The sequence below is a fragment of the Canis lupus genome, chromosome 19 (assembly GCF_003254725.2).
Source record: "Canis lupus dingo isolate Sandy chromosome 19, ASM325472v2, whole genome shotgun sequence".
Lineage (NCBI taxonomy): Eukaryota > Metazoa > Chordata > Mammalia > Carnivora > Canidae > Canis > Canis lupus.
Genome location: NC_064261.1, coordinates 2524347 through 2552205, shown reverse-complemented (window position 1 = coordinate 2552205; position 27859 = coordinate 2524347). Strand labels below are relative to the sequence as shown.

Sequence of the window (27859 nt, the reverse complement as noted above, 5' to 3'; positions counted from 1 at the left end):
TCGGGGCCCAAGAGGACACACAGATGGCTCGGGGGCCAGGAGAACACACAGATGGCTCGGGGGCCAGGAGACACAGAGATGGCTCGGGGGCCAGGAGGAGGACACAGAGATTGCTTGGGGGCCAGGAGAACACACAGATGGCTCGGGGACCAGAAGAAGACCCTATGGACATGCCTACGGGACAACAGGAGGTCAGGCCCCCCGGCGCTAGAGGGGTGAGATCAAAGTGAGAGACGAGAGATGTTGCAGCCATCTGCTACAAGATGCTTCTACAGGTGAAAATAGGGGAAATAAGCACCAGGAAAACCTCATAATGTCAAGGAGTAAAAACACAGCAGTAGACACAGTGTGGGGCTGATTAACAGAGCTGCCTGACAACCCGGGGGCTCCCGGGCCCTTCTGACAGCCTTTGTTTTTGGCTTGTACTTCTTTTTTAGTCTCTTGTTTATTCTTTCCCTGTGTCTCCTTTCCCCAGTTTGTGGGCCCCGAGAAAAAAGATAACCACACGTGTTAATGATAAATTTAGCTTTGCTGGGAAGATGCCCTGAAGATTCGTTTTTATCTCACGAGAAATCTCAGACTGTTCTTCTATCTAACCAAAGGTGCCTTCTGACTCAAAAATTCTGTAATTCTGGGGTAGATATTACGATTCTAATAATGATATGCCCAAGTGTTTACAGCGTCTTGGAAGTTGCTATAAATGCCATAAAATATAGACTCCAAAAAATTAAAAATCTGTACCAATTACATGTAAAGTCAGTTTATGCTTATTGATTCTAAAGACCTTTCCACTTGCTATGGGGCGGTTTCGTCATCTAGGGGAACCGCACGTTTTACAATCAGATATAGATTCACAATGGTAAACGTTCAAAGATATTAGCAGTACTTTATTGAATATATTAATGGACAACTGGGTTAATAAGTTAAAAGGAAACAGCAGCATTTTCCTTGATAACTGTTCATCTTTAAGTATTTATCAACATAAAAGGCACCACTCCGTTTTCCAATTCTGTCAACCTGAGTTAGAGTTAAAATATGTAATATTTCTTCATATTCAATCGTAAGACTCCCCCCCCTCTCAAAACAGCCAATCAAATGCAGTCATCTGTTTGCACATTGCATGTGTCGGGGTGCACACTGAGCCTTTTGCTTTCTCCCTCCTAAAACACTGAGAATAAAAGGCACGAGAAACAAATACTGAGTTTTGTTTCAAAAGCCCAAAACTCTCTATCAGAATTCCTTTATCTTCTTAGGGAGAAGTAAAGGGAAGAGGTATTTTTGTTTTGTTTTGTTGGTTTTTTTGTTGGGTGTGTTTTTGTTTGTTTTTCTTTTTGTTTTGTTTTGGGTTTTTTTTGTTTTCAGTTGTGTGGTCTGCAGATTGTCACTGGTGTGGTACAGCCTTTTCCTGAAGATGATTATGTGGCACAGTCCACGGTCCGCCCTGACTTCATCAGTTCTCGCTTCAGCTGTTCAAAGCACACAAACATAATGACGTTCCAGGATCCGAGTCTCAAGAAGGAAGGTACAAATCTAGAAAAGTGCATGTCGTCATTGTCTGTTAGAATTCTTAAAGTTATTATTGCACCGACAGCTTATGTTTCCCGTTGCACCACTCTTCTCAAATAAAGGCACTTAGAACCTATTCTTATGCCTGTGATAATGTCTCATCTGGCTGTCTAATACTGCTTCAAAAACAAAATCCGGTGGCACCTGGGGGACTCAATGGTTGTCGGCTCAGGGCCTGACCCCGGGGTCCCCGGATCGAGTCCCACGTCAGGCTCCCTGCATGGAGCCTGCTTCTCCCTCTGCCTGTGTCTCTCTGCCTCTTTCTGTGTGTCTCTCATGAATAAATAAATAAAATCTTAAAAAAAAAACCCAGATGATCACATCTACCCAAATACATAAACAGCCTGCTTTTCCAACAAACCAAAGCACATGTCCCTTTTGAAGGGGCATTTCCCAATACCTTTTTTGAGGAGCGGGGGAATTTTCGCTTTCTTTTGCTCTGCTTTCTGAATGAGAGGTAGGAGACCATTGAAAGAAGAAGAGGAGAAAGTGGACCAAATGGTTAATGGTTAATAACTGAGATGCCCATTCTAAATTAATTTTATAATGTATTTCATTTGTGTTAATGTCTCATTAGTGCTGATTGTGATGAATTGAGAACCTTGTATATAATATGTATGGTGCATTTATGCTTATTTTGTAAAGTTTGAGGCATTGCCTTACGATTTTAAAGGGTTATAGAGGTTGCTATGTTATCCTAGTGTAATCCTTATACAGTATATATGTAAATTAATTCATTCTGCATTTTCTTAGGAAGGTAGTATCCAATAAATGACTGCTTAATGGAAAATGTGGTCTACTACACAATACTACAATATTCATGAAAGAGAATAAATAAATAAAATCTTTAAAAAAAGTATACATGAATAAATAAAATCTTTAAAAAAAAGGATACATGCACCCCTATGTTTATAGCAGCATTATTTACAATAGTCAAAATATGGAAGCAGCGCAAGTGTCCACTGATTGATGAAGATACACACACACACATTCACACACACACACACACACAAGAATGTATTATTCAGCCATAAAAAAAAATGAAACCTTGCCAGTTGCAATGATGCAGATAGAGCTAGAGAGTATTATGCTAAATGAAGTAAGTCAAAGAAGACAAATACCATATGATTTGACTCATATGTGGAATTTAAGAAACAAACAAGCAAAGAATAATAAGAGAGAAACAGACAAATCAAGAAACAGACTTTTAACTACAGAGAAAAAACTGATGGTTACCAGAGGGGAGGGGAGTGGAGGGATGGGAGAAATGGGCGATGGGGATTAAGGAGGGCACTTGTGATGAGCACTGGGTGATATACGGAAGTGTGGAATCACTGTAGTGCACACCTGAAACTAATATAACACTAAAATCAACTAACTGGAATTAAAATAAAAACTTTAAAAAATTTTAATAGTGAAAAATCACATCTTGTTTTCTTGTAGCCCTCTATTATGCTTTCCCTTCCTTTTAGAGTTCCCTAGCCCTGAGAAGGCAAAGTGCTGTCCACATTCCCAATAGGTTGGGACCAAGCGAAAGGTCACTGAATTTAAGTGAGTCTCTGATCAAGGTTGAGAAAATTTTAATATTACAGTTTCTAATTTTCTGGCCCAGTGGAATTGGTGAATTGGAGACGGTTATGGCAAGAAAAAATAGACACTAAGTATACAGCACAGACTAAGGCTGGTCAACTACTCAGACAAGGCACACAGATACCCCAAAGATGGCATCATAGAGAGAGAAGACCATATCCTACCCTTTGAAAAAAGCCAATGGTCCTTCCTTGGTGAGCATTGTCATTGCACAGTTGGGCACACTTGTGTACTGTTCTGGTACAGAATTAACAAATCTGGTTTTTACCACATCCACCGGAGAGGAGAGAACGGTTGTGCAAAATCCAGCAACAAGAGCTGATAGGAAGTGGCAGGGTAGGTCGTCTAAAACGGATCAATGAAACAGGTTAGCATCAGACTTTTGGAAGAAGCTTCTAGCTTTTATTTATCTATTAGATCTTTGTAAACGTGATGATATCGGGAGACCAGTGTGGATGTCTTCTAAGCAAATAAAATATGGGGCACCCGGGTGGCTCAGCGGTTTGGTGCCTGCCTTCGGCTCAGGGCGTCATCCCGGGGTCCCGGGATCCAGTCCCACATCGCGCTCCCTGCAGGGAGCCTGCTTCTCCCTCTGCCTCTGTCTCTGCCTCTCTCTCTGTGTCTCTCATGGATAAATAAATAAAATCTTTAAAAATAAATAAATGAATGAATAAATTAATTAATTACAATAAGGAAGGTTCTACTTACTGTTACCAAAAAAGATGACAAACAGTACGTGGCACAGTGGATTATGTTGTTTTTTTTTAAATGAAGATGTTTATTTATTTATTTATTTTAAAGATTTATTTTTATTTATTTATGATAGAGAGAGAGAGAGAGAGGCAGAGACACAGGCAGAGGGAGAAGCAGGCTCCATGCCGGGAGCCTGACGCAGGACTCGATCCTGGGACTCCAGGATCACGCTCTGGGCCAAAGGCAGGCACGAAACCGCTGAGCCACCCAGGGATCCCCTGGATTATGTTTTAAGAAAATAATCTGTCAGTCTTCTCTGTGCCCTTTGGGAATGGCATAATGCCTGATACACAGGCATCACAAATACTTTTTTATGGAATTAAAGTCATTGTCCAAGGAGCATTTCAATGTCTCGAGAACCTGTTAGAATATCTCAGGGACCTAACCAATGGTACTACTTTTTGGATGAAAACACTGATGAGCTCCTTACACAACCAGCCCATTTGGATACAGTGTGGGATGGACTCATCCCCTGAGTCACGCTATATAAAGAATAACATGCTCATGAAAGTCGCATATATTAGTATTAAATGAGAATTATGCTGATGTAAGAATTACAGTTAAACTTTTTGTCGCAAAAAAAAAATTTTTGTTGCAGCAAAACTCCTAACACTTAATGTTGTGGGTTTTTTTTTTTTTTTCTTCAAAGATGTATCTAGCACTCAAAATCACTTAATCTTTTAATCTTTTAACTGTTACAATTCAGGGATTCAGTACAATGTGGCCAGAGAAGCTCCAAGATGAAATTGTAAACGTGCAGACCAACGGGTTTTCTATATATGATAATAGGACGTTACCTGCTAGTAGATGGTTTTTCACAAGGGCCTCCTTCATTAGGTCATACGTGACTAGCTCCGTACAATTGATGATGACATTTCTCATCAGGTTGGGAGTAGTCCCTAGAAAAAAAGAAAATGTTTAATAGCTCCATTATGTGATAAGGTGCTCACAGGATGTACGTGTTTTAATAATGATAAACTTCACCTTGAAGTCCGTTACCTTTCCAAAGGCCCGTCAGGCCCTCCGTGGTGGCTATGATTCTGTAGGCATTGTAAGTGCCGGTGTACCGAGGTTTGCGGCCATGCAGATGGCTCTGTGCTTGAAGTCTCACCTTCACGACCTCAGTGGGTTGCCCTATGAACACTGCTGCTCCTCCCGTCATTACACCAGCGGAGATCCTGCTTCCTAAACTAGCTGCTGCTACCCAGAGAGAAAAGATTTTTACCAAGCAAAAGTGAAAAAAATATATCTATAACAAGACCCAGGATACAATTCTACGCCTTTTTAATTTTGGTGGTTCTATTTTTGTATGTTTATATTTCTATTTCTCTAATGCTCGAGCATGTGATGATCATGTACTAGGTATGCACGAAATCACTTTAGGGCTAGAAACTTCAAAGTTGATTAGAATGCGTTAAACAGTAAAAACTTGCAAGGACAAAGAAAACACAATGCCTATTTAAACAGTGCTTAGTTCTTTCCTATGTTTAGCTCTTTTTTTCAGTATTTTCCAATTGGGACGAGGGACTCGTGTTCGTCAATGATGCTTAGCCTTCCTCTCATCGATGGTAATGTTAATTATCAGACTTAGGGGCTTTAGGAGAATCCCAAGTGGACAAACTGCCTTCGTATGGGATGTCAAGCGGTATGAGGCTGCAACAGGTTACAAAAGGAAGAAAAATTCAAAAAAAGAGTGAAGAAAGTGGTTTTCGATTTGAAAATTTGAAAAATGAGCTTAGGGTACTCAAGACAGATAATACTTAATAAACTATAAATAGTCTTGGAGCCTCCCTCCCCCATGCTCATTCCTATCATTAAAGTAGGGATCAAGAACATCTACTCATCAAGGACTTTCTCAGTCTGTCTGTTTCCTAATCTGTAAAATAGAGATAATATCTATCTCATAGAGTCATTGTGTGAGTTAATATCAATAAAGCACTTAACTTACTGTCCTGCATCTGGCAAGTACAGAAATCCTTTTCCTAACCTTTTCTCATCATGCTTGTCCAGGAGCTGAGCATACACCAGATCATCATCTTTTACTTGGCAAGGTCATGCTGACCACGCCCTTCACTCTGGGCCCACATTTATGATCTTACTCCGATGCACTCCTCCTGGCCCCAGTCCCCTTCTCATTTCCCCCATCCAGCCCCTTGAGAGAGAGGCCATGCTTCCTGTCTTCACCTCTGATGCCCATTTCCTCCTCCATCCTCCACAATCCAGCTTCATCTCGGCTATCGCCCCTTGGATGTTCTTGCGGAGGAGACCCCTGGGCTCCTACTGTCAGGCACTTCAGTCACATTTCAGTCCTTTCCACCCTGGGTCTCTCTGCTCTGTTGGGACCATCTCTGGATGGTTCCTCCTGTAGCTCTCTGCAGTCGGCCCAGACATTTCCTCCAAGCTCATGTGTTGCCTGGACATTACTTGTTGACACATGTTCAAGTGAATTTCTTACCTTCCCCCCAAGCCGGTGTCCATATTCCCTCCCCCCACGACTGGTACCTTTAGAACCTCAGAGGCCATCTTCCCTTTCAGCCTCTCCCTTACACCTGCCAGTTGCCTAGCAAGTTCAGTCAGGTGCCCTTCCTACATCTGATTTCTCTTCTCCTCCTCTACTGCCATTGCCCTAGCCTACCCTGATCGTTTTGCACTTTCTAACTTACCTCCCTCTTGCCCTTTTTCTACGTATCCTCTAGATACTGCTGCCAAAGCAATCTTTCAAATATATGAAATGGTTCGTGCCACTTTCCTGCTTAACATTTTTCAATGACTTCCCATCACTGTAAGGACAAAATCTACACTTCTAAGCATTGTCTGCAAGGGACCTTGTGCTCTGGCTCCTTCCTGCCTGAAAGACCCGGAGTCTTTGTACGTGACCTTCACTCTGCTTGGAAGTGCTTCCCTCACTAGTCCACCTTATTACGCCTCCTGGTCCTTCAAGGTTCAAGTCAGACACCAACTGCCCCCAAGACTAGATAAAACAGTCCTCTTTCATGTCCCAACATCCTGTAATTCTAACAGAGCATGAGTCATAGTCCATGGTGATCTATTAACCCATTCGCAGCCCATAGCTCTTGCCAGGACAGACACCCCCGATCTATGCGTCTAACAGAGTCTCTGGCACATGGCAGCTCAAAAAAGCTGATGAAATGCACGGAATAGGCATAACGTAGAATATTGCCAAAATATGTCCTATTGATTTAGTACCTAAAGTGCCCGCTCAACAACTGGTTAGAACAATCAGTTGTGAGGAAAACGACCAGAATGGGCAGCTGTACATCCTTTGGGAGTCTTCTCATGCTACATCTACAAATAGGACAATTTGATCGGTATTGAGCGGTATTGATCTCAAAACACCTAGACTTTACTTTGAAACTATTTGTGTAGAGTAAAAACTCAAGGTAATGTTTGTATAACTAATACTTATAACTTGCCCCATGAAGTCATGTTATCCTAAAGCTACTTAAAAAAATAATAATAAGGGCAGACTGCCACAGACAGCACCTCATTTGGATGTGTCTGGAGCCTGGAAGGTTGGCTCCCTACATTCTCCTACAAATGGGCCTCAGGAGCTTGTCCGCAGCTTCTAACAGGGGGTGCAGCTACTCGTATACCCTCGGCCAGAGAATGGTCCTCCTCTCTCGGGGAAGGCCGCCGCCCCTGACAGAGCGTGCAGCTTTGGGATGGACACACACGGAGCGGTGCGGGAGGAAGGGGACGCCCATCTAGGCGGCCACATCAGTCAGAGCAACCCTGGCAACCAATGGGGTGACCCATGTCGCAGCCAGATCACCTTCACATCCACCCTAAGGTCACTTCAAGCAGAAATGATGGAATATGCCCAGGCAGTCACTTAACATACTCGTTTTGTCATCGCCTGTCTTCTCTCTGGATTGTCTGCTCTTTGCTGGGTGGGTGGTCTTGATGTTACTTGACTTTTCTCATCGTTTCCCTACCTGCCTCTGGGGCTAACACTTCGTATCTCACAAAGTGACTGAACGACGCACGGAAGCGCACGCACACTGCGGGGCCCAGGCCACGGCTCTGGTTAGGAGACCGAGGTTAGCTGCCAGACTGCCTGGGTTTGAGCTGGTGCTCTGCCCCTTTCCAACTGTGTGACCTTGGGCAAGTCCTAAAAAATTAAAAAAAAAAAAAAAAAAAAGCTGTGCCTCAGTTTCCCCATTTGTTAAAAGATACAGATAATGGTATCTTTCCAGGGGTGATGGATCTGAAGCTCTTAGAATAGCGTCCAGGACATAGGAGGCCCACTAAACGGACAGGAATTCTGGGTACACCGCGCTCCCAAGAACTACTAGCTTTCTTTTCTTGGATTTGTGACACGCTCTGTGGATGCTCCTGGGAGACTGTGCTGCTCGGGGAGCTCGGGGTCAAACACAGTTTTGCAGCCCCCCCACCCCCGTCTTCTCCAGGTGTCCAAACTGGGCCTCAAACTTTCCACGACTCCCGGGGCGATCGCTGCACGTACAGATCTGCCCCCAGAAGTGGATTTCGCGCGCTTCCTTCCCACGTGGGAGCAGTGGGTGCCGAGCTGGGGTGGGCAGCCCTCTGGCCAGTGCGCTCTGAAGGCCACGGCCCGGCCTGCGCCCCAAGGCCCCGCTCACCTCCCTGGCCCGGGCTGAGCCACTCCCGGACGCTGTCGTACAGGCCGATCCGGAGGGACGCGAAGCCCACCTGCCTCTGGAGGCCCGCGGGCAGCCCGCTGTACAGCTTCTGCAGCCCCTCGGTTCTTGCCAGGGTGGCCACCGTGCCCAGGACGCCGCGGTACCTGGGGGCCCTGGGGGGCTGGCCCTGGCCTTCCCCTTGGATCTGGAGAGGAGAGGCGCGGGTCAGAGGCCTGGGGATGGCGCCAAGGGCGCGGGGGGTGGGGGGAGGTGGGGGGGGTGGGGGGGGTGCAGGCCGGGTGCTGCCCCCAGGAAGCCCCAGGCCAGGGCTTCTGCCCCCTGGGCTCCTCCTTCCAGGCCCGGCCGGGCCACGTCTCCTCCAGGTGCCCCTGCACCCGTGGGGCCCTGCTGCCGCCTCTGGGCCTCCAGGCCCCCAGGCGGCGGGGCCAGGCCGCCCCCCAGGCCACGGGAGGACCCTGCGCCCGCCAGAGAAGCCCTGTGGACGCCGTCCGTGGGCGCCCTGCTCTGCTCGCACTAGTGGCGGTGGGCGCCGGCCTCCCGGCTCATCCCCCCGCTCCGAGGCACCGGCTCCCCACGCGTGTCCCGGAGGCACCAGCTTCCCCCCCCCGCCGCGTCCCGGAGGCTCCCCCCCCCCCGTGTTCCGGAGGTCCCCCCCACGCGTCCCAGAGGCTCCCCACGCGTGTCCCGGCGGCTCCCACGGGTGTCCCGGAGGCTTCCTCCTGGGTGTCCCAGAGGCTCCCATGGGTGTCCCGGAGCCCCCCCGCGTGTCCCGGAGCCGCCCCTGCGTCCCGGAGCCCCCCCGCGTGTCCCGGAGCCCCCCCCGCGTCCCGGAGCCCCCCCGCGTGCCCCGGAGCCTCCCACGCGTGTCCCGGAGGCTCCACCCCGCGTGTCCCGGAGCCCCCAGGCGTGTCCCGGAGGCTCCCCCGCGTGTCCTGGAGGCTCCCCCCCCCGTGTCCCGGAGCCTCCCGCGTCCAGGCGCTGCGGGCCCTACCCTGGGGCGCCCCCGCCGAGCGCGGAGCCAAGCCCGGGCCGCCGTGGCCGCGCTACCTGCAGCCGCACTTTGGCGGTGTCGAGCGGGAAGGTGAGCAGGTCCGCCAGGCAGGCCGCCCCCGCCGCCGCGGCGATCCGGACGCTCAGGGTCGGGGGCGCGTCGGAGCCCGGGGCCCGCAGCATCTCCGCCCGCCGCGCGACGCCCGAGCACCCGAGCACCCGAGCACCCGAGCACCCGAGCACCCGAGCACCCGAGCACCCGGACGGGACCGCGCTGCGGCCGCGCTTAAGAGGCGGCGGCTCGGGGGCGGCCCCGCGGGAGGGGCCCTGGGGGCGCTGGAGGGGGAGGGGAGGCAGCCGGGGGGGGGGCCCTGGCCGGGGTGGGGGTGGGGGTCGCCCTGGCGCGGGGCCGTCCCCCCGCACCCCGCGGCGCCGGGAGCTGCTCCCCGCGGACCTGCCCTGGCCGCGCGCCCCGGGCCGCACGGGGAGCCCCCGCCCCCCGACCGCGGCGACCTTGGCCGGGTGCAAGGTCCCTCCCGGTGCGGCCCGTCCCGTCGGGTGCCCGCCCGCCCTCTGGTGTCCGGGGCTGACGGCGGCGGCGGGAGGCCCGGGCGGAGCCCCAGCGCCCAGAGCAGGAGGAGCTGCCGCCGGTGCACAGGGTGGTGGAGGCGGAGGCCGGTGACCAAGCCTGGCTTCCAGGGGCGGCCTGGGGCGGCCGTGCTGACCCCCCCCCCCCGCGCCGTCGTCACTCCCCTGCCTGCCTCCTCCTCCGGAGAAGGTGGGCTCGGGACACCCAGGTGTGAAACCTGCGCCGCCTTGGGTGGGGGGTGGGGATGAATGCCGCCTGCTGCGGGAGGGGGGCCTCGTTTCCCCTTTGGGTTCAAGATCAGGGAGCAGGGGATACAAAACTGTTTGACAATAGTCCCCGAAGGCCCGGGGAGAACGGGGAGGTGTCTGTGCAACCCCGCAAGAGGCCACCGGCGGGCGCCCAGGCCACAAGGGCCACAGACCAAGGGCCCTGGGTAAGCAGGAGAAGGAGGGGACAGCAGGTTCCCTCCCCTGCAAACACCTGCTGAATTAAGGAGCACTTGAGCCGGGAGTGGCCCCACACGAAGGCAGAGATTGGGGACAGTGGGGCGAGTGTATGGGGGTGCGCTCCATGGGCCTGCCCGGGAAACTGGGTGCCGGGAAAGGACAGAGACTGGGTAACAAGTTGGTGAGGGATGCAACTCGGAGCCAAATGAGGCCACTGGACAGGCTGAGCCTGAAGGTCCCACCAGGATGTGGGTTCAGTCTGTTACCACTGCACACATGCACAGTCCACCCCCTCCCAGGGCTGTAAATGTGACCCAGACGTGTCGCGGTTAAAGGATGGACAGCACAACCTTGGTGGACACGGAGCGTTCTCAGGGACAGCACGAAGTCTGAGAACCAGGGTAGTAGGCTCAGGGGGCAGAGGTGACTCCGCGGCCCCAAGGCCAGATCAGCTTTCAGAGCCGGAAATTCTTTGAGGAAAAGGGGATCGTAAGTGGGAGCCACCACTCCCCAGTAGCTGGTAGGGTACCAGCTACCCTTTCAGATGGGATGAAAGAGGGTAGCGGGAACCAGGGGGCCAGGACGTAGGGGACCCAGGTCATGGTCTGCAAGGAACGGCCTGGTCAGAGGTGAACCCAGGGGCATGTGCTGTCCCCGAGCAGCAGCAATGGACACTGCCTTAAGGAAGCGTGGGGTCTTGACTCACACGAAGCTTAGAGGAAATGGCGAGAGAGGGCAGGGATAGGGGAAAGCCTGTAGGGTCTGGCTCCAGCGCTCTCCGTCCTCCCAGGGAGCACGCTGTGTGGGGGCGTTAGGTTGCACCAATGACTAAGCAGAGATTGAGAACGTCCGGCATAGTGCGACCCAACGTCGAAGATGGGGCCACCTGTGGTCCCCAAGCACAACCCGGCCCTAATCAGACTCGGTGGCCGTGCTCCATCCGTGCTGGTGTCCATCGCGACAGCCTTGTCCCCTCCCCCTGCACCTGGGCAGCCTTGAGCAGGCGTTGGCCGGCAGAGCAAGGCCACACAACGCTCTGTGGCTTCCCGGGCCACACCGCAACTGTCCTTCCCCGTCCGGTCTCGGTCACTCGGGCCTCATGGGCCACCAGGTAGGTGCAGCCCCTCCGAGGCTGCCGACCCAAGAGGCCCCACGGAAGGCGCCAGACCCGATTCTGCAGACAAGCCCCCCTGCCCTCTCTGGCCGCGTGGGTCGCTCGGAAGAGTCGTGCAGCCAGGAGCACTGCCCGCACTTCTGACCCGCGAAACAGCGAGATTCAAGGCAACGGCGGCTGCTTTAAGTGGGAACAGCTCCTGCACTTTTTTTTGAGAACTCTGGGGTGCATGCACGCTCTGCACCCTTTCTTCCAAGACCAGCTCCCTGAGGAAGAGTTGGGGGCAGCGAGTGGGTACAGACTTTCTAGATGGGGGCCGCACACTTCGGATTTGGACTGTGACAGCAGGTTCCTGGAGGAGGCGCCAGGTGAGCTGAAGTCCTTTTGCTTCTCGGAAGCGCACGTTTCCATGTTTCCAAGGCGGGACGTGAACAGCTGGAGCAGTGGGTGAAACGAAAGCCACTAGAAGGGAAGAATGGACGAGGAAAGGATCCATTAGAAACAGGAAAGATTGGGGTGCCCGGGGGCTCGGGGGTTGGGCGTCTGCCTTGGCTCAGGCCGTGACCCCGGGGTCCCGGGATCGAGTCCCGCGTCGGGCTCCCTGCAGGGAGCCTGCTTCTCCCTCTGCCTGTGTCTTGGCCTCTCTCTCTCTCTCTCTGTGGCTCTCATGGATAAATAAAATCTTAAAAAAAATAAAAAAGAAATAGGAGAGACTCCCATAGGTGAGAACAGGTAGAGAGAGGGGGCCCGTGGCGGGATGAAGAGGCTGACTTATCTGAGACCACAAGGAAGGATGACAGCCGAGCCCTTGGGGTATCAGCAGACGTGGCCAGGGAGTGACCCCTGCAAGACACAGCGTCGGATTAGTTCGACGGCGACTGGGTACCCGAGACGTCCAGGCGTGAGGCCAATCCTGAGGGTCAAAGAAGCAGCAGACGTGAACAGCCTCCCGTGCGGAGACCCCCTCCCCCCAGAGGAGGGTCACGGGAGCTCAAGATGCTGAGAGCGGTTCTGGATTCCAAGAAGCCGACGACCTCAGCCCTTCTGGGAGGCCCGAGGAAGTAGGAGAAAGGTTGTGCCAGGTTGGCGGGAGCAGTAGGGTAGAGGGTGGCGGCCCCAGAGGGTCGACCGCTCTTCTGGCCCAGGGAAGCCAAGGTAAAGGAGAGGTCATAGGAGCAGGGGTAACAGACCTTCCATGACGTAGGTAAGGAGTGGCCACAGGTCCGCCTGCACTAAAGTCCTGTTTCCTCTTTGAAAATGTAGCACGACATTTACAGCTGTACTTGCCCAAACCGTGGTCAGGGGTCACTGAACCAGATGTCTCCATCTTAAAGGAAAAAGGATAATGTCGTGCATTTGAATAGTGTCCTACCCTTTCCCCTAATGCTCTCCTTCATCCCCAGCAGGAAATACCGCCCCGTGTAGTTGTGTAGGTGACCCTGCAAATGACAGAGAAGACCATTTATAGAAGGAGAAAGACGAATGTTAAAAATAGAGGGCGTATGTTCAATACCATTAATAAAGTAATGTGCGGTTTTCACCTAATTAATACCTCGTCTCCACCAAAATTATAACATTTACATACACATTTTAATATTATAAACTTAATTTACAAATATACATAAATAATGACTTTTATTTTTTTATTTTGAATTTTTAAAAGATTTTATTTATTTATTCATGAGAGACACAGAGTGAGGTGCAGAGACACAGGCAGAGGGAGAAGCAGGCTCCCTGCAGGGAGCCCGATGTAGGACTCGAACCCGGGACTCAGGGGTCACGCCCTGGGCTGAAGGCAGATGCTCAACCGCTGAGCCACCTGGGTGCCCTAATGACAGTTTTAATGGCAGCCTGAGCTGTGCTCGCTTTGCACGGAGTCTGCCGGGTGACGTGCAAGGGGCCGGTGGCGGAGGGTGCCCGATGTCCTCCACAGCCCAGTGCCTGGGGTGCTGGCCCGGGGAGCGACATGAGGTCAAATACCTGGGGCACATGCACCGGGTAGCGGGTGCAAATCCGACCGTGTGAGTGGCATCCCCAGCACTTCGCTCTCCTGCACCCGACCCCTGGGATCCCGAACGGGATGGATTTTAAAGGGTCTGAATTGCACAGATCAGAAAGTACAGCTTCCCCCGCGTCAGTGCTCGTGCCCCCTGGATCAGCTCCTGCTGGCTCTCCGGGCAGCGGCCCTCGGCCAGAGTCCACGTGCGGCCCCCCTCTTGGCGTCCAGCCCCCTCAGGGGCCTCCTGGGTGGCTCCCTGTCCGCTAGCTCTCCTGGTCAGCATCACCTGGTGTGCCAGGAGGGGGTTGGCAATGGGGCATCTAGTCATTGGGTGGAGCCGCTCCACCTCTGCCTGTCTCACCATTCTACTTGTTCACGCAACGCATGCGATGCTACATGCACTTATTGAGCACCCACTGCATGCACCGTGCATGTGCCTGAGGGGACGGACACATTGGCACATGATCACCATATCATACGCCCAGTGCAGTGTTAGAGGTGCACCCACGTGCTTGGAGAGTAGAAGAGGGCATCTGACCCCCACTGCGGGCATCTGGGAGGCTTCCCGAAGAGGCTGCAGACGGGCTCCAAGTCTTGAAGAGTGAGTGGAAATTACCCGGGCAGGACGCGTAGACAGCAAGGTCAGGCCAGGCAGATGAGACAGCACAGCAACGCACGGAGCCAAGGAACAGCATCGTAGGGTCGGATAAATACAAGCTTATTGGTCTTTCTGGACCATTAAAAGGCAAGCTGGGGCAAAGCAAGGGACGGCCCGAGCCCGGGGAGGCAGGGCACACCTGGAGCTTTTGATCCCCTCACCTCCCAATTAACGGGGAGGTTTTAAACATGCAAGTGACAAAGTTAGTTTTATGTTTCAGACAGATTTATGTGGCTTTGGGGTGAAAGCCTTGAGGACTGTGAGGAAGACTCTGCTCCACGCCCCTCCCCTACCTCCTGGGGGTTTGCTGCTGATTGCTGGACGTAGAAGCACCATCCTGATCTCCGCCTTCACCTTTACGTGATGTTCTGCTTGCATGTGTGTGCGTGTGTGTGTGTCTGGGTCTGCGTCCAAATTTCCCCTTGTTATAAGGATACCACCCCCGCTGGATAAGGTTCCCCCCAAGGACCTCATCTATTTTTTCATCTAATAAAAATTGTACATATTTAAGGCATACGACATGATAATTCATATATGGGCACACCTCAGAGATGCTTCGGGTTGGGTCTGGAGCACTGCAATAAAGCGAATGTCCCAATGAAGCCAGTCAAATTAATTTCTTTAATTTTCCAGTGCGTATATAAAAGTTAACATTCACACTGTAGTCTATGAAGTCTGTGATAGTATTAGGTCTAAAATATTCATGTGCACGCCTTAATTTAAAAATATTTTATTTATTTATTTATTTATCTATCTATCTATCTATCTATCTATTTATTTTAAAAGATTTTATTTATTTATTCATGAGAGACACAGAGAGAGAGAGAGGCAGAGACGCAGGCCGAGGGAGAAGCAGGCTCCATGCAGGGAGCCCCATGCGGGACTCGATCCCAGGTCTCCAGGATCACACCCTGAGCAGAAGGCAGGCACTAAACCACTCAGCCGCCCAGGGATCCCCAATTTTAAAATATTTTATTGCTAAAACATGTTAAGCATCTGAGCGCTCAGCAAGCTGTAGTCAGTGATCACCGATCACCATCACAAATACAATAATAATCAAAAAGCTTGAAATATTGCAAGAATTACCAGAAACGTGATGCAGAGATTTGCAAAGTGAGCAAATGCCACTGGGAAACTGGTGACGCGGAGTTGCCACAAACCTTCAATTTGTAAAAAATGCAGTATCTGTGAAGCAGTAAAAGACAGCCCAGTGACACGGGCTACGCCTGTACATATACAGAGTGAAATACTACACCCGGGCTAATACCATATACATCTCTTCACATAGTTCCCATTTTTTTCTTGTCGTGGGGAGAGCACCTGACATCTACTATTGGCAAATTCCCAGTATTTATTTATTTATTTATTTATTTAATTTATTTATTCATGAGAAACAGAGAGAGAGAGAGAGTCAGAGACCCAGGCAGAGGGAGGAGCAGGCTCCATGCAAGGAGTCTGACATGGGACTCAATCCTGGGACCCCAGGATCACGCCCTGGGCCAAAGGCAGCACTAAACTGCTGAGCTACCCAGGCTGCCCAAATTTCCAGTATTTAATACAATATCATCAGCTGTGTCACATTGGATGTCTAGATTGTTCCTCCTGCAGAACTACGGCTTTGTACCCTTTGACCAACATGTCCCCATTTCCCCCACCTCCTTGCCCCTGGTGACCACTGTTCTAACCTCAGCTCCTGCCCATTTGACTTTTTATATGTCCTCCTCTAAGGGAGCTCCTGCAGTTTTTCCTTTCCGGGTGTGGCTTATCCCACGGAGGATCACGTCCTCCAGGTTCATCTCTGTTGCTTAATGACCCCACCTTCATTTAACTAATTACATCTGCAGCAGCCCTATTCCCAAATAAAATCATACTCTGAGGTGCTGGGAGTTGCATCTTTAACATCGGAGTTTGGTGGGGAGAGGGACAAAATTCAACCGGTAGCAGGTGTCAGTGACAAGCTGCAGAGACCTTGTTTGGCAAATCTGAGTCTTAGAAGTCACCCTTGGGTTAAAGAGGGATAAATAGAAAAACAAAGAGGACATGTGATGGCAAAGAAAGCTTCTCTCTTCAGGAGCCAGAAGAAAGTGTAAGACAAATATTGTAGCCTATTAAAAAAGATGTAGAGAAGACATGAATTTGGGAGAAAAAAAGTAAAAAGGAGGAGAAAGCCCAAAGAGAAATCATGCTGAGATGCAGATTGAAAGGATAAGAGGCAGACAAGTGGAGAAGAAAAGGGACCCACAGGAGATAAGAAAGGAAGGCAGAGAAATCAAAATTTCAATAGTCAGATGGAAATCTGATCTGGTGGAAGGAATACACAGTTTCCATGGGGCTACTTAATTGTTCCAAATATTATTTTAGGGATTTTTTTTCTTCCCTGTATTTTCCCCTTGGCCTTCATCCCATTCAAGTAGGTTGCTGACTTTACACTTCATGCTCTAGGAGGCAGATCTAAGGTAGGATGGAATGGACAGGTTGCCCTGAAAATTTCTCCCCAGCTTTTGTCTTCAAGAACCCAAGTCCCAGAAAGGGAGAGGGTGTTTGTTAGAGGCAGAATGGCCTCCAAGAACCGTGGGACCAGAGTGGACTGGCCTCCCTCCTTCATACCTACTCCCCACCAAACCCCAGGAGAGAAAAGCAGCTCCAGAGCAGTGCGCTCTGCTGCAGGTGTGGGGGACGAAGGCCACAGAGACGGGCTGCTTGTCTTCTCCCACCCTTGACCCTGTAAGATCCACAGCATGACCCCAGGCTGCAGAAGGCCCCGAATAATCCAGAATAAATCTCCCAGCCCTTCAGGAAGGAACGGGAATCAGAAATGAAGTTGCATCCGTGAATCCGCCAATGACTTACGGGCACTCCCTGACAGCATGTAATCAGTGATTAGAGAACAAACCAAGGGCAAACTGAACCTCAAATTTCTACATAGCTTCCTGAACGTAGAGAACATTGGGCAGGAAAATAAAGGTGATTAGAGATACAATAAACAGAACAAGAGAATATGATTTAATTATAAGATATGCAAGGCTTGGAAATATCCAGATACTCTGGTAAGAACTACTTGAACAAGTAGGCCAGCTCCTGGAGAGATGGACCAAAATGAAGAGCCCAAGAGGAAAGGCAGAGGAGGCTCCCTGCAGCCTGGGCCTCCCTGGGCGGGCGCAGCAGCAGCAGCAGCAGCAGCAGCAGCCATGGGAGGGCTCCGGGCGGTGTGGCCTTCCTGGCCCCCTACCTGCTCTGGCATCCCGCCCCCTATGCTGCAGGACCTGGGGGTGGGGGTGAGGTGCTTGTTCCCTGCCTGCACTACCTGCGGGCAGGTAAGTGAGCCATCCCTGGGCTCAGCTCCCGCGATGCACGGTGCCCAGTGCAGAGGTCCTGGGCCTCGTGAGGGACCCCCCAGCCAACTCCGCTCAAGGAGGAGCCCACAGATTTGGCGCCTTACCTGTCCACAGCTCTCAAACGCGGCAACCTCGACCTGTACAGAGACAAGTAAGAGAATCAGCGGAAGAAGAACATAAATCGAGTCATCGTGGACCAAGAAATACCGCACTGGGGGGAGAGAAACCCCTGCCGGAGAAGTCGGGACATGAAAAATAAAGCCATATAGTGCTAGAGACATAGATTTCAGCAGGACTTCCAAAGCTCAACAAGTGGGATGTGCCTGCTTCTGGAGCACCAGCCATCCAGCACTGGAGCCATCCAACAAACCATCCCTTCGATGATAGCTGCCTGGTGTTCTTGAAGTCACATTTGGGAAACAGAATGAAAACTTTCTGATAGGAATGTGAAAAAATGCCCACGCGTTAGGGAGCATTTTGCATTTCAGTAGCATTCATCAACCTTTCACTTTGGGTGGCTTATCCATCACATCCTGTTTCAAGATTTTGTATCTTTATGCTTGAGTTATTAAATGACTGCCTGCTTGGATTACTACCTTTACTTGTGGCTTTTTTTTTTAATTAGCAAATTGTTTGGTTTGTTGTGCAGATTTATCCCCAAACCGCCAGCCATCCGTATATTCATCATACAGACTTTATTTTCTTACAGTAAAATAATTTTACTTTAATTATTTAATGAAATAATTCGCTGTGCAATTCCCTATATTTCTTTTAGAAGATCCGGTTACCTATCAGAGCCTAAATTCATACAAGCTCTACTTTCATCCATCTCTTTTCTATCGTGGGATGATTTTCATTAACATGGCTTCCGTAATCTCCTGGGCAGAGGTTGTTACTCTGGTACACAGGACGAAGATAGTTTCCCACATGGATGAGCCTAGCCATAGTTTTATTTCAGATATGATCCTATATTGTAATCCACCCTCGTTTATTACCTGTTTCTTGGAAACTGGGTGTTCTATTTACTGTTTGAGATAATAATATTTTTTTTCTAGTAATATGGACTTTATCTTGAGATGAGCATTGATTGTGTTTTATATTAATTATATATTTGTATATATATTTTAAGATATTTTATATATTGTATATATATTTATATATATATATTATTTTATATTAATTATGTAATCAATTTTCTCATTTTCACAGTTTACTAGTGTAGGTTTCATAAGGTAAATTAACCAGGCATTATACGTGGACATATATATAAATTATGCAAGTATAATATATAATATATATATCCATTTACCAGCTCTAAATGTAGTTTGTCTTATTTAAAGTCCATAATCTTGAATAAATGGGAAACCATATAAAAAATGATCATTAATAGGTTGCAACAGTTTGCTGTTATCTAAATAGGTGGAGGACAAGCGTAAATATTTTGCATTCAAAAGACAGAAAACATTGTAAAATATCCAGAAAAGGATAATTCAAACCATATAAAAGTGCTTACTTAGACGAATCAGTTGACATTCATAGTACAGGGGTAATTGGGGGTGCATAATCAAGGTTTAAGAAGGAAGTCTGGGCCACCTGGGAGGCTCTGTCAGTTAAGTGTCCGACTCTTGGACTCTTGATTCAGCGCAGGTCATGATCTCAGGGTTGTGAGATGGAGCCAGCGTCAGGCTTAAGATTCTCTCTCCCTCACCCGTTTGTCCCTCTCTCCTTCTTCTCTTAAAAAAAAATTACAGTATGTGTTTCAAATGAACTCATTTCTGTAGATAAATAACTTGACTGGGACTAGTAGGCGCTAACTAATAACTGGCGGTGACTATTTCAGAGATTCTTGGCTCTGATCCTCTTCAGTGGATTGGATTCTCTTGGTTTCTAAGTTGTTTTAGGATCCAGATCTGTTGCTCATAGACTTTGTCATATATGCTCTTAATTTTAATCGACTGAAAGATTTAGTTCTTTAAGCTGCAACCAAAATTTTCAACTAATATAAATCATACTTTTTCATAATTTAGGAGCTGCCGGCCTGGAAAGGAATACTTAGAGCTGCTATTCTGTAGAAATTTACTAACTATACAGTGTCCTATTAACACGGCTTATAATGAAAAGAAAGAGAAAACCCTAGGCTCAGGAAGGTAAGAGGAATCCTTCTTTTCTAGCACATTTTCTTAAACTCCAAATGTCTGAGTTCCACTTGTCCTTCCTCAGAAGAATTCTCTGCCCTGTAAATTATATGTTCTGTTTTACAAGAGTTAAATATTGTGATTTTTAGAATTTAAGCTTGCCTTCTCTGGTGAAAACTCATGAAAAAAAAAATCAAGCGATGCATTTGCCACCTGAAGCATCGTCACTGACCACGAGTAGAGTGGCTCAGAGGAGCTGAAAATGTGTGGGAGAAGACACTTGGGATATTTACCTCTTCTGGGCCTGCAGATACGCCTTACCTTTCACCTGGAAGGTACTACTGGGATGGGAATTTAGGATAACGCCTTCCCTGGCCTGCCCTGTCCCTCTCCTGGCTGAGGCCCCACTGGATCTTGCTCATTGTCTGGGGCTGGATCCTAAAACTACATAAATAAATATGATGCCTTGGAGTCACCTGCTGTTTTTATTCCCTTGTGTGATTTGAAAATGTATCTGGCCCATCCATCTTTTTAAACATTTATGGTTAGACTATAAATTCAATTAGTACAGGACTTTGTCATTTCTATTTCATATTTCCTTCAGCATAGCGTTTTATCTAAGCAGGGCTCAATGTGCATTTCATTTATTAAACACTTTTCTTTTTTTCTTTTTTTCTTTTTCTTTTATTTTTTTTAAACAAATACATTTCAACATTTGTACATTTCAAGAACTATCCTGGGCCCTGTGCAGCAGCATACTAGAGATAATGGACAAATAAAGGCAATGATGATATGATAATACCACAGGGGACAAGAAGTGCTGTGAAGAAAAATGAGCCAGAATAAGAGGACACAGAATTGGGGACTGCTGTTTATGATACAGGGTGTGATCGGCTCAGGGCATGATCCCGGGTCCCGGATCGAGGTCTGCATGGGGCTCAAGAGAGGCATTATTAATAAGGTAGCATTTGAACAGACCAGAATGAAAATTACTATATGAGAGAAGTGTGTTCTATGCAGAGGGGGCAAGAAGTGCAAAGGCCCTGTGGTAAGAATTTGATGACGTGTTCAAGCAATAGCAAAGAGAGATCAATGTGCCTGGAGCAGAGGGGACAAGGTGGATGTTGGAGACAGTTACTAATGAGTTAGAGCAGCTGTCAGGACTGGATCCTTTGGGCCATGATGACAACTCTGGAATTATTAGTGCGATGGGAAGCCACTGAACATTTGAGAATACAAGTGATGTAGTTTACATTTTATCTTGTTTTTTAAAGATTGTATTTATTTATTCATGGGAGACACAGAGAGAGAGGCAGAGACACAGGCAGAGGGAGAAGCAGGCTCCACGCAGGGAGCCCGACGTGGGACTCGATCCCAGGACCCCAGAGTCACGCCCTGAGCTGAAGATAGATGCCCAACCGCTGAGCCCCCCAAGTGTCCCGTAGCTTACATTTTATTTTATTTTATTTTAGTTTAGTTTAGTTTAGTTTAGTTTAGTTTAGTTTAGTTTATAGTTTATAGTTTGTTTATTTATTTATTTATTTATTTATTTATTTATTTATTTATTTAGTAGCTTAACATTTTAAAAAGAATAACTGTATGGGAACAATAATTATAGCACAAAGACCAGTCAGGAGGCTTTTGCAAAATGCAGGTAAGTTGTGATCGTGGCCTGGACTAGGGTAGCAGGGGCAGGGGTGGTGAGACTCGGGCACGTCTGATAGGACTCTGTGATGTATTTGATGTGGCGCGTGGGCGTGAGAGAGGACTCAGTAATGAACCCAAGAGATTATGGCCTGAGCTGTTGGAAGAATGGGGGTCACGTGGAAGGAGCAGATCTGAGGGATGAGTGATGAACTCAGCTTCGGGCTTGTCGAGTTTCATCGATTAGGGATCCGAGTTATTTCAATCAAGCAGCTGCGTAGGTGGTTCTGGGCTCAGGGTGAGTCATCAGCATGGAGATGGTATTGAAAACACAGGACTTAGGGGCACCAGGGGGCCTCAGCTGGTAAGTGGCTGCCTTCGGCCCGGGTCATGATCCTAAGGTCCTGGGATGGAGCCTCACTGCCCCTGCTCATGCTCCCTCTCTGGGACCACGTGGAGTGGGTGCACACGGGGAAGAGAAGAGGACCCAAACCCGAGTCCTGGGGCACATCGGCATGTGGGCATCTAGAGGAGAGGACCCAGCCAAGGGGACTGAGCAGGAGAGGCCAGCGAGGCAGGAGAGCACAGTGGCTCCGTTGCCGACTGCAGGAAATGTTTCAAGGAGTTTGAAATGGTTGTGCATAAAGGCCTGAGTTAGTCCCTGTGATTTGGGGGTGACCACAGGTATACACCTGACCCAAGGAAAGTGGTTGGGAGAAGGAACAACAGGTACCCGGGTCTGTGACCGAGCTCCCTGGGTGCCTTGCATCCCTGCAGGCGGCCTGCCTGTGAGGGCCCCTCTCCTGGGGCGTAGGGGGACCCAGGGGGGCCTGAAGGGTGCAGAGTGAAGGGCCCTCTGAGCGGCCAGCCCCGCGTCCGCCCCCAGGCCATGCCTAAGGGGCATGGCCAGCGTCCCTGCAGGGCCGTGACCTCCACCCGCGAGGCCCCGGTTGCAGCCGGAGGGTCTGAGCCAGAAGGGCCCGACTCCGAAGCTTGGCCTCACTTAGTCGCCTACTACACGGGACGGGCAACACGCCTTACCTTTGCCTTTTGTCACGTGGGACTGATAAACACCCACCTCGCCAGGTGGTTGCAAGGTCAGGAATGACTCGCATGTCAGGCTACGGCCTACACTGCGCGGAGGCCCTAACTATTGTCGCCACAGGTGGAGGCGGGCAAGCGGCTGCTGGCGAAGACCCTCCTGTGCAACTACGCAGGGAAGGAAGGACAGTGAGGCTGCGTAGACAGCCAGGTGGGAGCAGGTGGCGGGCCTGAGCCATGCAGACAGCTGGGAGGGGTGGGCCGCGGGCCTGGGCCACGGAGGGGGCTGAGGGAGTGGGCGGCAGGCCTGGGCTGTGCAGACAGGAGGGAGCGGGCCACAGGCCTGGGCTGCAGAGGGGGCTGCAGGAGCAGGCCGTGGGCCTGGGCCAGGCAGACAGGAGGGAGCAGGCCGCGGGCCTGGGCCGCGGAGGGGGCTGCGAGAGCACCGTGCACCCTGCCTGTCTTCCCAGGACCCTGCAGAAGGCTCCCCTCCAGGGCTGTGACCGCCTCTGGCCGCGGGGAGCCACCACTGGCCCGACCGAGAGCAGGAGGCCCCCGAGGACCCCGCGGCCCCCGCAGCTGTCCACCTGTTTCTGAATATCATCGGGGAGGATGGCGAGCGGGAGGCCGTGATACCCATGCTACCAATGGTGCAGCAACAGGGTCGAGGTTTGAAGATCCTTCTGGAGGGGCACCTGGCTGGCTCAGTTGGTTGGGTGTCCGATTCTGGATGTCAGCTCCGGATGTGATCTTGGTGTCCTGGAATCAGGCCAGCATCAGGGTGGGGTGGGGTGCAGGGTCTGCTTGGGGGTCTCTCCCCCTGCCCACTTGAATACTAAATAAATAAATAAATAAATAAATAAATAAATAAATAAATAAATAAAATCAATCTAAAAAAAAAATCCTTTTGGGATGTCTACTCGAGCTTCCTGGTTTTCGTGTCCCTGCTCCGTGAGCATGCCTGATGTTCTGCTCAGCTTCTTAACCTCTTGGTCCTGGGCTTCTTAGCAGTGAGCAGCACACAACATAGACTTTACTTGTCTTTGCTAATATTGTCTCCAGAATTTGGGGTCCTCATGTCCTTGTTGCTGTGTCATGCCTGCACCCCCATTTTGTCTCTCCAGCCTCAGGAGACTACTGAGTGCTTTATTCAGCACCTTTCCTCTTTGCCACCTCATTTTGCTTGGCCTCTCGGCCTCTTGATCCTCCACTGATAAGTGACGGACAGATTCCTTAAGGGGGAAAACAGAGCAGTGGTGGGATTTTCCTTCCTTTTTTTTCTTTTAAGATTTGAGAGAGAAAGAGAGAGCATGAGCAGTAGGTCCCTGCAGTCCTAGCTGCCTCCATTGCTGTCTTCATTCATTTGTTTTTGTTTTGTTTTTTGGTTTTTGGTATTTCACCCAGCTTCTCCACTTGTTCTTGCAATAGAGTTGGTCTGACCCAAGCTAGCCCATCTTACCAAGAAGCAGGTGTCCTCAATGACGTTCTTGAAGCAGAGTACAGAAGGGTGGGCAGCTGCTTTACCTTTCGGGTGTTAGAAAGTCATTATTAAATTACAAAAATGAAAATAGACTGATATCTTTGAACCTAAAATAGTTTATCTGAATTCAAACAAATGATTTCTACTGGAAACCCCGAAGGACATCAACTGATCCGAATCAATAAAGCATGTCCTTTTACATGCATTCGTTGAATTTTTTGTTTGAATATATGAAGCGTCCTAAATCAAAATCCATATGAAAGCAATTTGACCATACTATATTCTGCGGTCATAACTTGATGTCATTTGTACAAATGGGGCAATTTTTGCTGCCAGTTAAAAACAAACAGGGATTTTTTTTTTACTGTAAATAGTAAAAAGCAGCAGAGAGGTTTAAATTTCCATTATAGGGGCGCCTGGGGGGCTCAGTGGTGGACCATCTGCCTTGGGCTCAGGGCGTGACCCCGGGGTCCTGGGTTCGAGTCCCACATCGGGCTTCTATCACCCCCCCACCCCGTATCTCACTAGCAGTGGCCTTGTGCACATGCTATGGTGCCCCCAACTCATACGTACAAGCTCCATTAACAACCCCCCCAACAGGCAGCTCATAGGCGCTCTTCTGCTCCACGACGCCCACGACTAGGATCCCTGGACCTGCTCCCAGGAGGATGGGCCGAAGGCCTGCAGGGCGCCGTCCGGGGCTCAGGGCTGTGTGGGCCGGGAATGAGGGGCCTCGGCCTGGACTGTGGGCCAGACGCTGAGCGTACGCTGCAGCCCCACTGGCCGGTGTCCGTGCTCCTCCTGGGGCGCTAGTGGGGGGCTGCGCAGCCTGAGAGGGCGGGCCAGGCAGGCCCCACAAAGCGTGAGGCCCAGGCCAGGTCACCAGGTGCTCACGTCTGAGGCCGGTACTGGACGCAAATGGCTCTCTGAGTCATGGCATTTCAGGCAGCATTACACTCAATAACGTATTTGTTTAAAAGAGTTTATTTACTTATTCCTGAGAGACACAGAGAGAGAGGCAGAGACCCAGGCAGAGGGAGAAGCAGGCTCCACTCGGGGAGCCTGACGCGGGACTCGATCCCGGGACCCCGGGGTTACACCCTGGGCTGAAGGCAGGTGCTCCACAGCCAAGCCACCCCGGGGGGCCCCAATAATACGTATTTTTAAATACAGGCAGAGGAAGGACGAGTGTCAGGGGAGGAGGCTGCGCACACGGTAGCTCCTCTAGTGGTTTTCCTGAACCTTCTCCCCGCTTCCTCTCAGACACCGGGGGTCACCGAAGGGCCGGTAGCTCTCTCCTCACAGGAATCTGAATGGCAGCGGCAGCCGGGCCGGGAGGACAGCGACCAGGGCTCAGCCTGGAAGGGGCAGAGGCCGGGAGGATGTCTTCTCCCGTGGGACGTGGCTCCCCATCTGCCCCCGCCTCGGCCACTCCTGCCCCGGCAGTCCCTGGGGCGCAGACCCCGCACTGGGGCCCCCTTTGCCCAGGGCCCCGGCTGCCTGGCTCCCGTCGGGCCTCGGCATGGGGAGGGAGCCCTCGTGGGCCGCGCCTCCGCCCGCTGCTCTCCAGCCCTGCGTCCCCACGCGGTCCTCTCCCTGTCGCCCGGCCCGCGCCCGGGGAGCAGCCGGCCCGCTCGTGCTGGTGCTGCCCCCCGGCCCCCCGGCCCCCGGCGGCTCTGGCAACTTCCATCGCGGGCCCAGCGGGCTCGGCTCACCAGCTCCGCGGCCTGGGCCAGCGGCCCGAGGCTTCGGCACTTTAAAAGGAGCACCTTGCACTCCTTAACCGGCTGTCGCAGGGCCCCGCTCCACCTGACCTTTGTCTCAGTTTCTTCAGATTTTTCATCTTGACCTTTGTTTCAGTTTCTTCAGATTGTTCCTGTTTTGGAAGGAGCTTCCATAAGAGCAGCTGGGGTTGTCTCCTTTGCAGAGAAGGGAAAATGTGTGCCACGGAAGGCAGTGACCTGGGACACACGGAAGGTCGAAGCGTCGCCCGTGCTAGCTCGTGCTGGGTACGCGATTGGAGTACATTTTTTTTTTTTAAGATTTTATTTATTTATTCATGGGAGACACACACAGAGGGAGAGAGAGAGAGACCCAGACAGAGGGAGAAGCAGGCTCCATGCAGGAAGCCCGATGCGGGGCTCGATCCCAGCCCCCCGGGGTCACGGCCTGGGCCTAAGGGAGATGCTCAACCGCTGAGCTCCCCGGGGCCGCCCGGAGTCATGGTTTGGGGCAGCAGATGGGCTCCCACCCACCGTGTCCTGAACTTATGACGCTCGGGGGAGGCCGGCTGTGTGGCACGCCAGCTCCTGGTGGCTGCAGGGTGGCCTGGGCGGCCCGTGGGACCGGCTGGCATTGGCAGGGCTGAAAGGGAAACTCAGCCAGTTTAAGGCCGTGAACCCAAGAGGACATGACATGTTAAGCACGAATAAAATGCCGCCGACTGTTCCGTGCTGGGTGACGCTGGCGTCCTGGAGGGCGTGCTGTCTTCTCCAGGCCGTCCTCCTCCCCCGGCCCCCCGGCTCCCGTGGAGCCTGAAACTGAGTCTAGTCACTTGGCACCTGTCAAGCTCTTCGTGTTGATACTCTCGGGTCACTCACACTTGGATTTAAGGCTCCACTCTCCTTTTCGGCCCTAAATGTCTTGAGTGTTGATGGGAAACACATCCTTTTAGTTTTGACCAGAGAAGTGAGACTTTAACCAGAATTTATTATTATTTTTTTATTTTTTAAAGATTTTATTTATTTATTTATGAGAGTCACAGAGAGAGAGAGAGAGAGGCAGAGACACAGGCAAAGGGAGAAGCAGGCTCCATGCAGGGAGCCCGCTGTGGGACTCGATCCCGGGCTCCAGGATCACACCCTGGGCTGAAGGCGGCCCTAAACCGCTGAACCACCGGGGCTGCCCTAACCAGAATTTATTAAATGTGGGTCTTGAGGCCCGGCACAGGGAACGGTCTTTAGCCTGACACTACTCTCCAGTGGGAAGCGACCCAGCAGACACCACTAGCCCACGCCGGATACAAACGCGCAGGTGTCACTGGAGGCCGTGTGTCCAGTGCGCTCTGCGGCAAGGACAGCGGCTCTCACGGACGCCGATTAAAACCCCCTCTGGCTCCGGAGAGCCGGCAGCCTTCCCAGGAGGTGGAGCCACTCATTATGCTTCCCACCCTGCTTCCGCTCCCTGTCTTTCATTTCAGCCTCCTGTTGTTGCATAATGAGCGGCACGTGAGACGCAGAGAAACAAAACCAGAAACCATATCTGCAGATCAAACAGATCCGACCTCATGGAAATTACACACCGTGTAGAACGCAAGCCACCAAAGTGGGATGACAAATCCAGAAGACATCTAAAGGGCTAGTGAACATTTCAGGAAATATTCAAGAGCCCCATTCTGAGAATAATTAAACTTGAAATATCTTTCACTGATCAGATTAATACAAGCTACAAGGTTGTTATCTTCAAATGTTGGTGAAGGCACGTGAGAAGAGAGCCCTGGCTGTCAATGGGAGTGTGAGCAAGTAGATTGTTATTATTATTTTTTAAAGACTCCATTTATTCATTCATGAGAGACACAGAGATAGAGAGGCAGAGACACAGGCAGAGGGAGAAGCAGGCTCCATGCAGGGAGCCCAACGCGGGACCCGATCCCGGGACTCCAGGATCAGGCCTTGGGCTGAAGGCAGGCGTTAAACCACTGAGCCACCCAGGGATCCCACAAGTAGATTATTTTGAAAGGTGTTTTGGCGATATTTGTTACAATTTTCAATGGGCAGCTTACTCCTTCGATTTTGTCCCAAAGAAATATTTTTATATATGACCCAGATGTCTTTACAATGATATTCGCTCCCACAGGGTTTATAACAAGAAGACTCT

General features: G+C 50.6%; 1 protein-coding gene and 2 long non-coding RNA genes across 7 annotated transcripts; 1 reads left to right on the top strand and 2 right to left on the bottom strand.

The window, feature by feature from the left end:
- Positions 1 to 860: 860 nt before the first annotated feature.
- Positions 861 to 9822, bottom strand: UCP1 (uncoupling protein 1). Of its 4 annotated transcripts, none has more exons than XM_025462317.3 (6): positions 9600 to 9822; positions 8532 to 8736; positions 4909 to 5106; positions 4707 to 4808; positions 3321 to 3501; positions 861 to 1530 (listed from the first exon to the last, which is right to left on the bottom strand). In XM_025462317.3, the coding sequence occupies exons 1-6, from the start codon at positions 9723 to 9725 to the stop codon at positions 1416 to 1418; spliced, it is 927 nt and encodes a 308-aa protein (XP_025318102.1). In that variant the 5' UTR covers positions 9726 to 9822; the 3' UTR covers positions 861 to 1415. The 4 variants fall into 4 exon arrangements, with proteins under 4 accessions (XP_025318102.1, XP_025318101.1, XP_048953329.1 ...); XM_025462316.3 differs by having other exon boundaries at positions 4909 to 5109; positions 9600 to 9768; XM_049097372.1 differs by lacking the exon at positions 861 to 1530 and adding an exon at positions 1560 to 2012 and having other exon boundaries at positions 4909 to 5109.
- LOC112669338 (uncharacterized) lies at positions 9439 to 23330 on the top strand. The gene is made up of 5 exons (XR_003142180.3): positions 9439 to 9633; positions 19711 to 19830; positions 19968 to 20153; positions 22628 to 22714; positions 22974 to 23330. It is a non-coding gene; the product is annotated as an uncharacterized LOC112669338 (long non-coding RNA).
- LOC125753062 (uncharacterized) lies at positions 11870 to 17924 on the bottom strand. Of its 2 annotated transcripts, none has more exons than XR_007403976.1 (3): positions 17788 to 17924; positions 12882 to 13018; positions 11870 to 12604 (listed from the first exon to the last, which is right to left on the bottom strand). It is a non-coding gene; the product is annotated as an uncharacterized LOC125753062 (long non-coding RNA). The 2 variants fall into 2 exon arrangements; XR_007403975.1 differs by lacking the exon at positions 17788 to 17924 and adding an exon at positions 15435 to 15679.
- Positions 23331 to 27859: the final 4529 nt, after the last annotated feature.

What these genes read in the sequence shown, in the direction of transcription:
- UCP1 (XM_049097372.1), bottom strand. Translation starts at nt 9,725, where the DNA reads ATGCTGCGGGCCCCGGGCTCCGACGCGCCCCCGACCCTGAGCGTCCGG. An exon ending in GAAAAACCATCTACTAGCAG is followed by an intron (nt 3,502 to 4,706) that starts GTAACGTCCTAT and finishes GATCCGTTTTAG; the next exon opens with ACGACCTACCCTGCCACTTC. An exon ending in CCATTGGCTTTTTTCAAAGG is followed by an intron (nt 2,013 to 3,320) that starts GTAGGATATGGT and finishes CCTCTCATTCAG; the next exon opens with AAAGCAGAGCAAAAGAAAGC.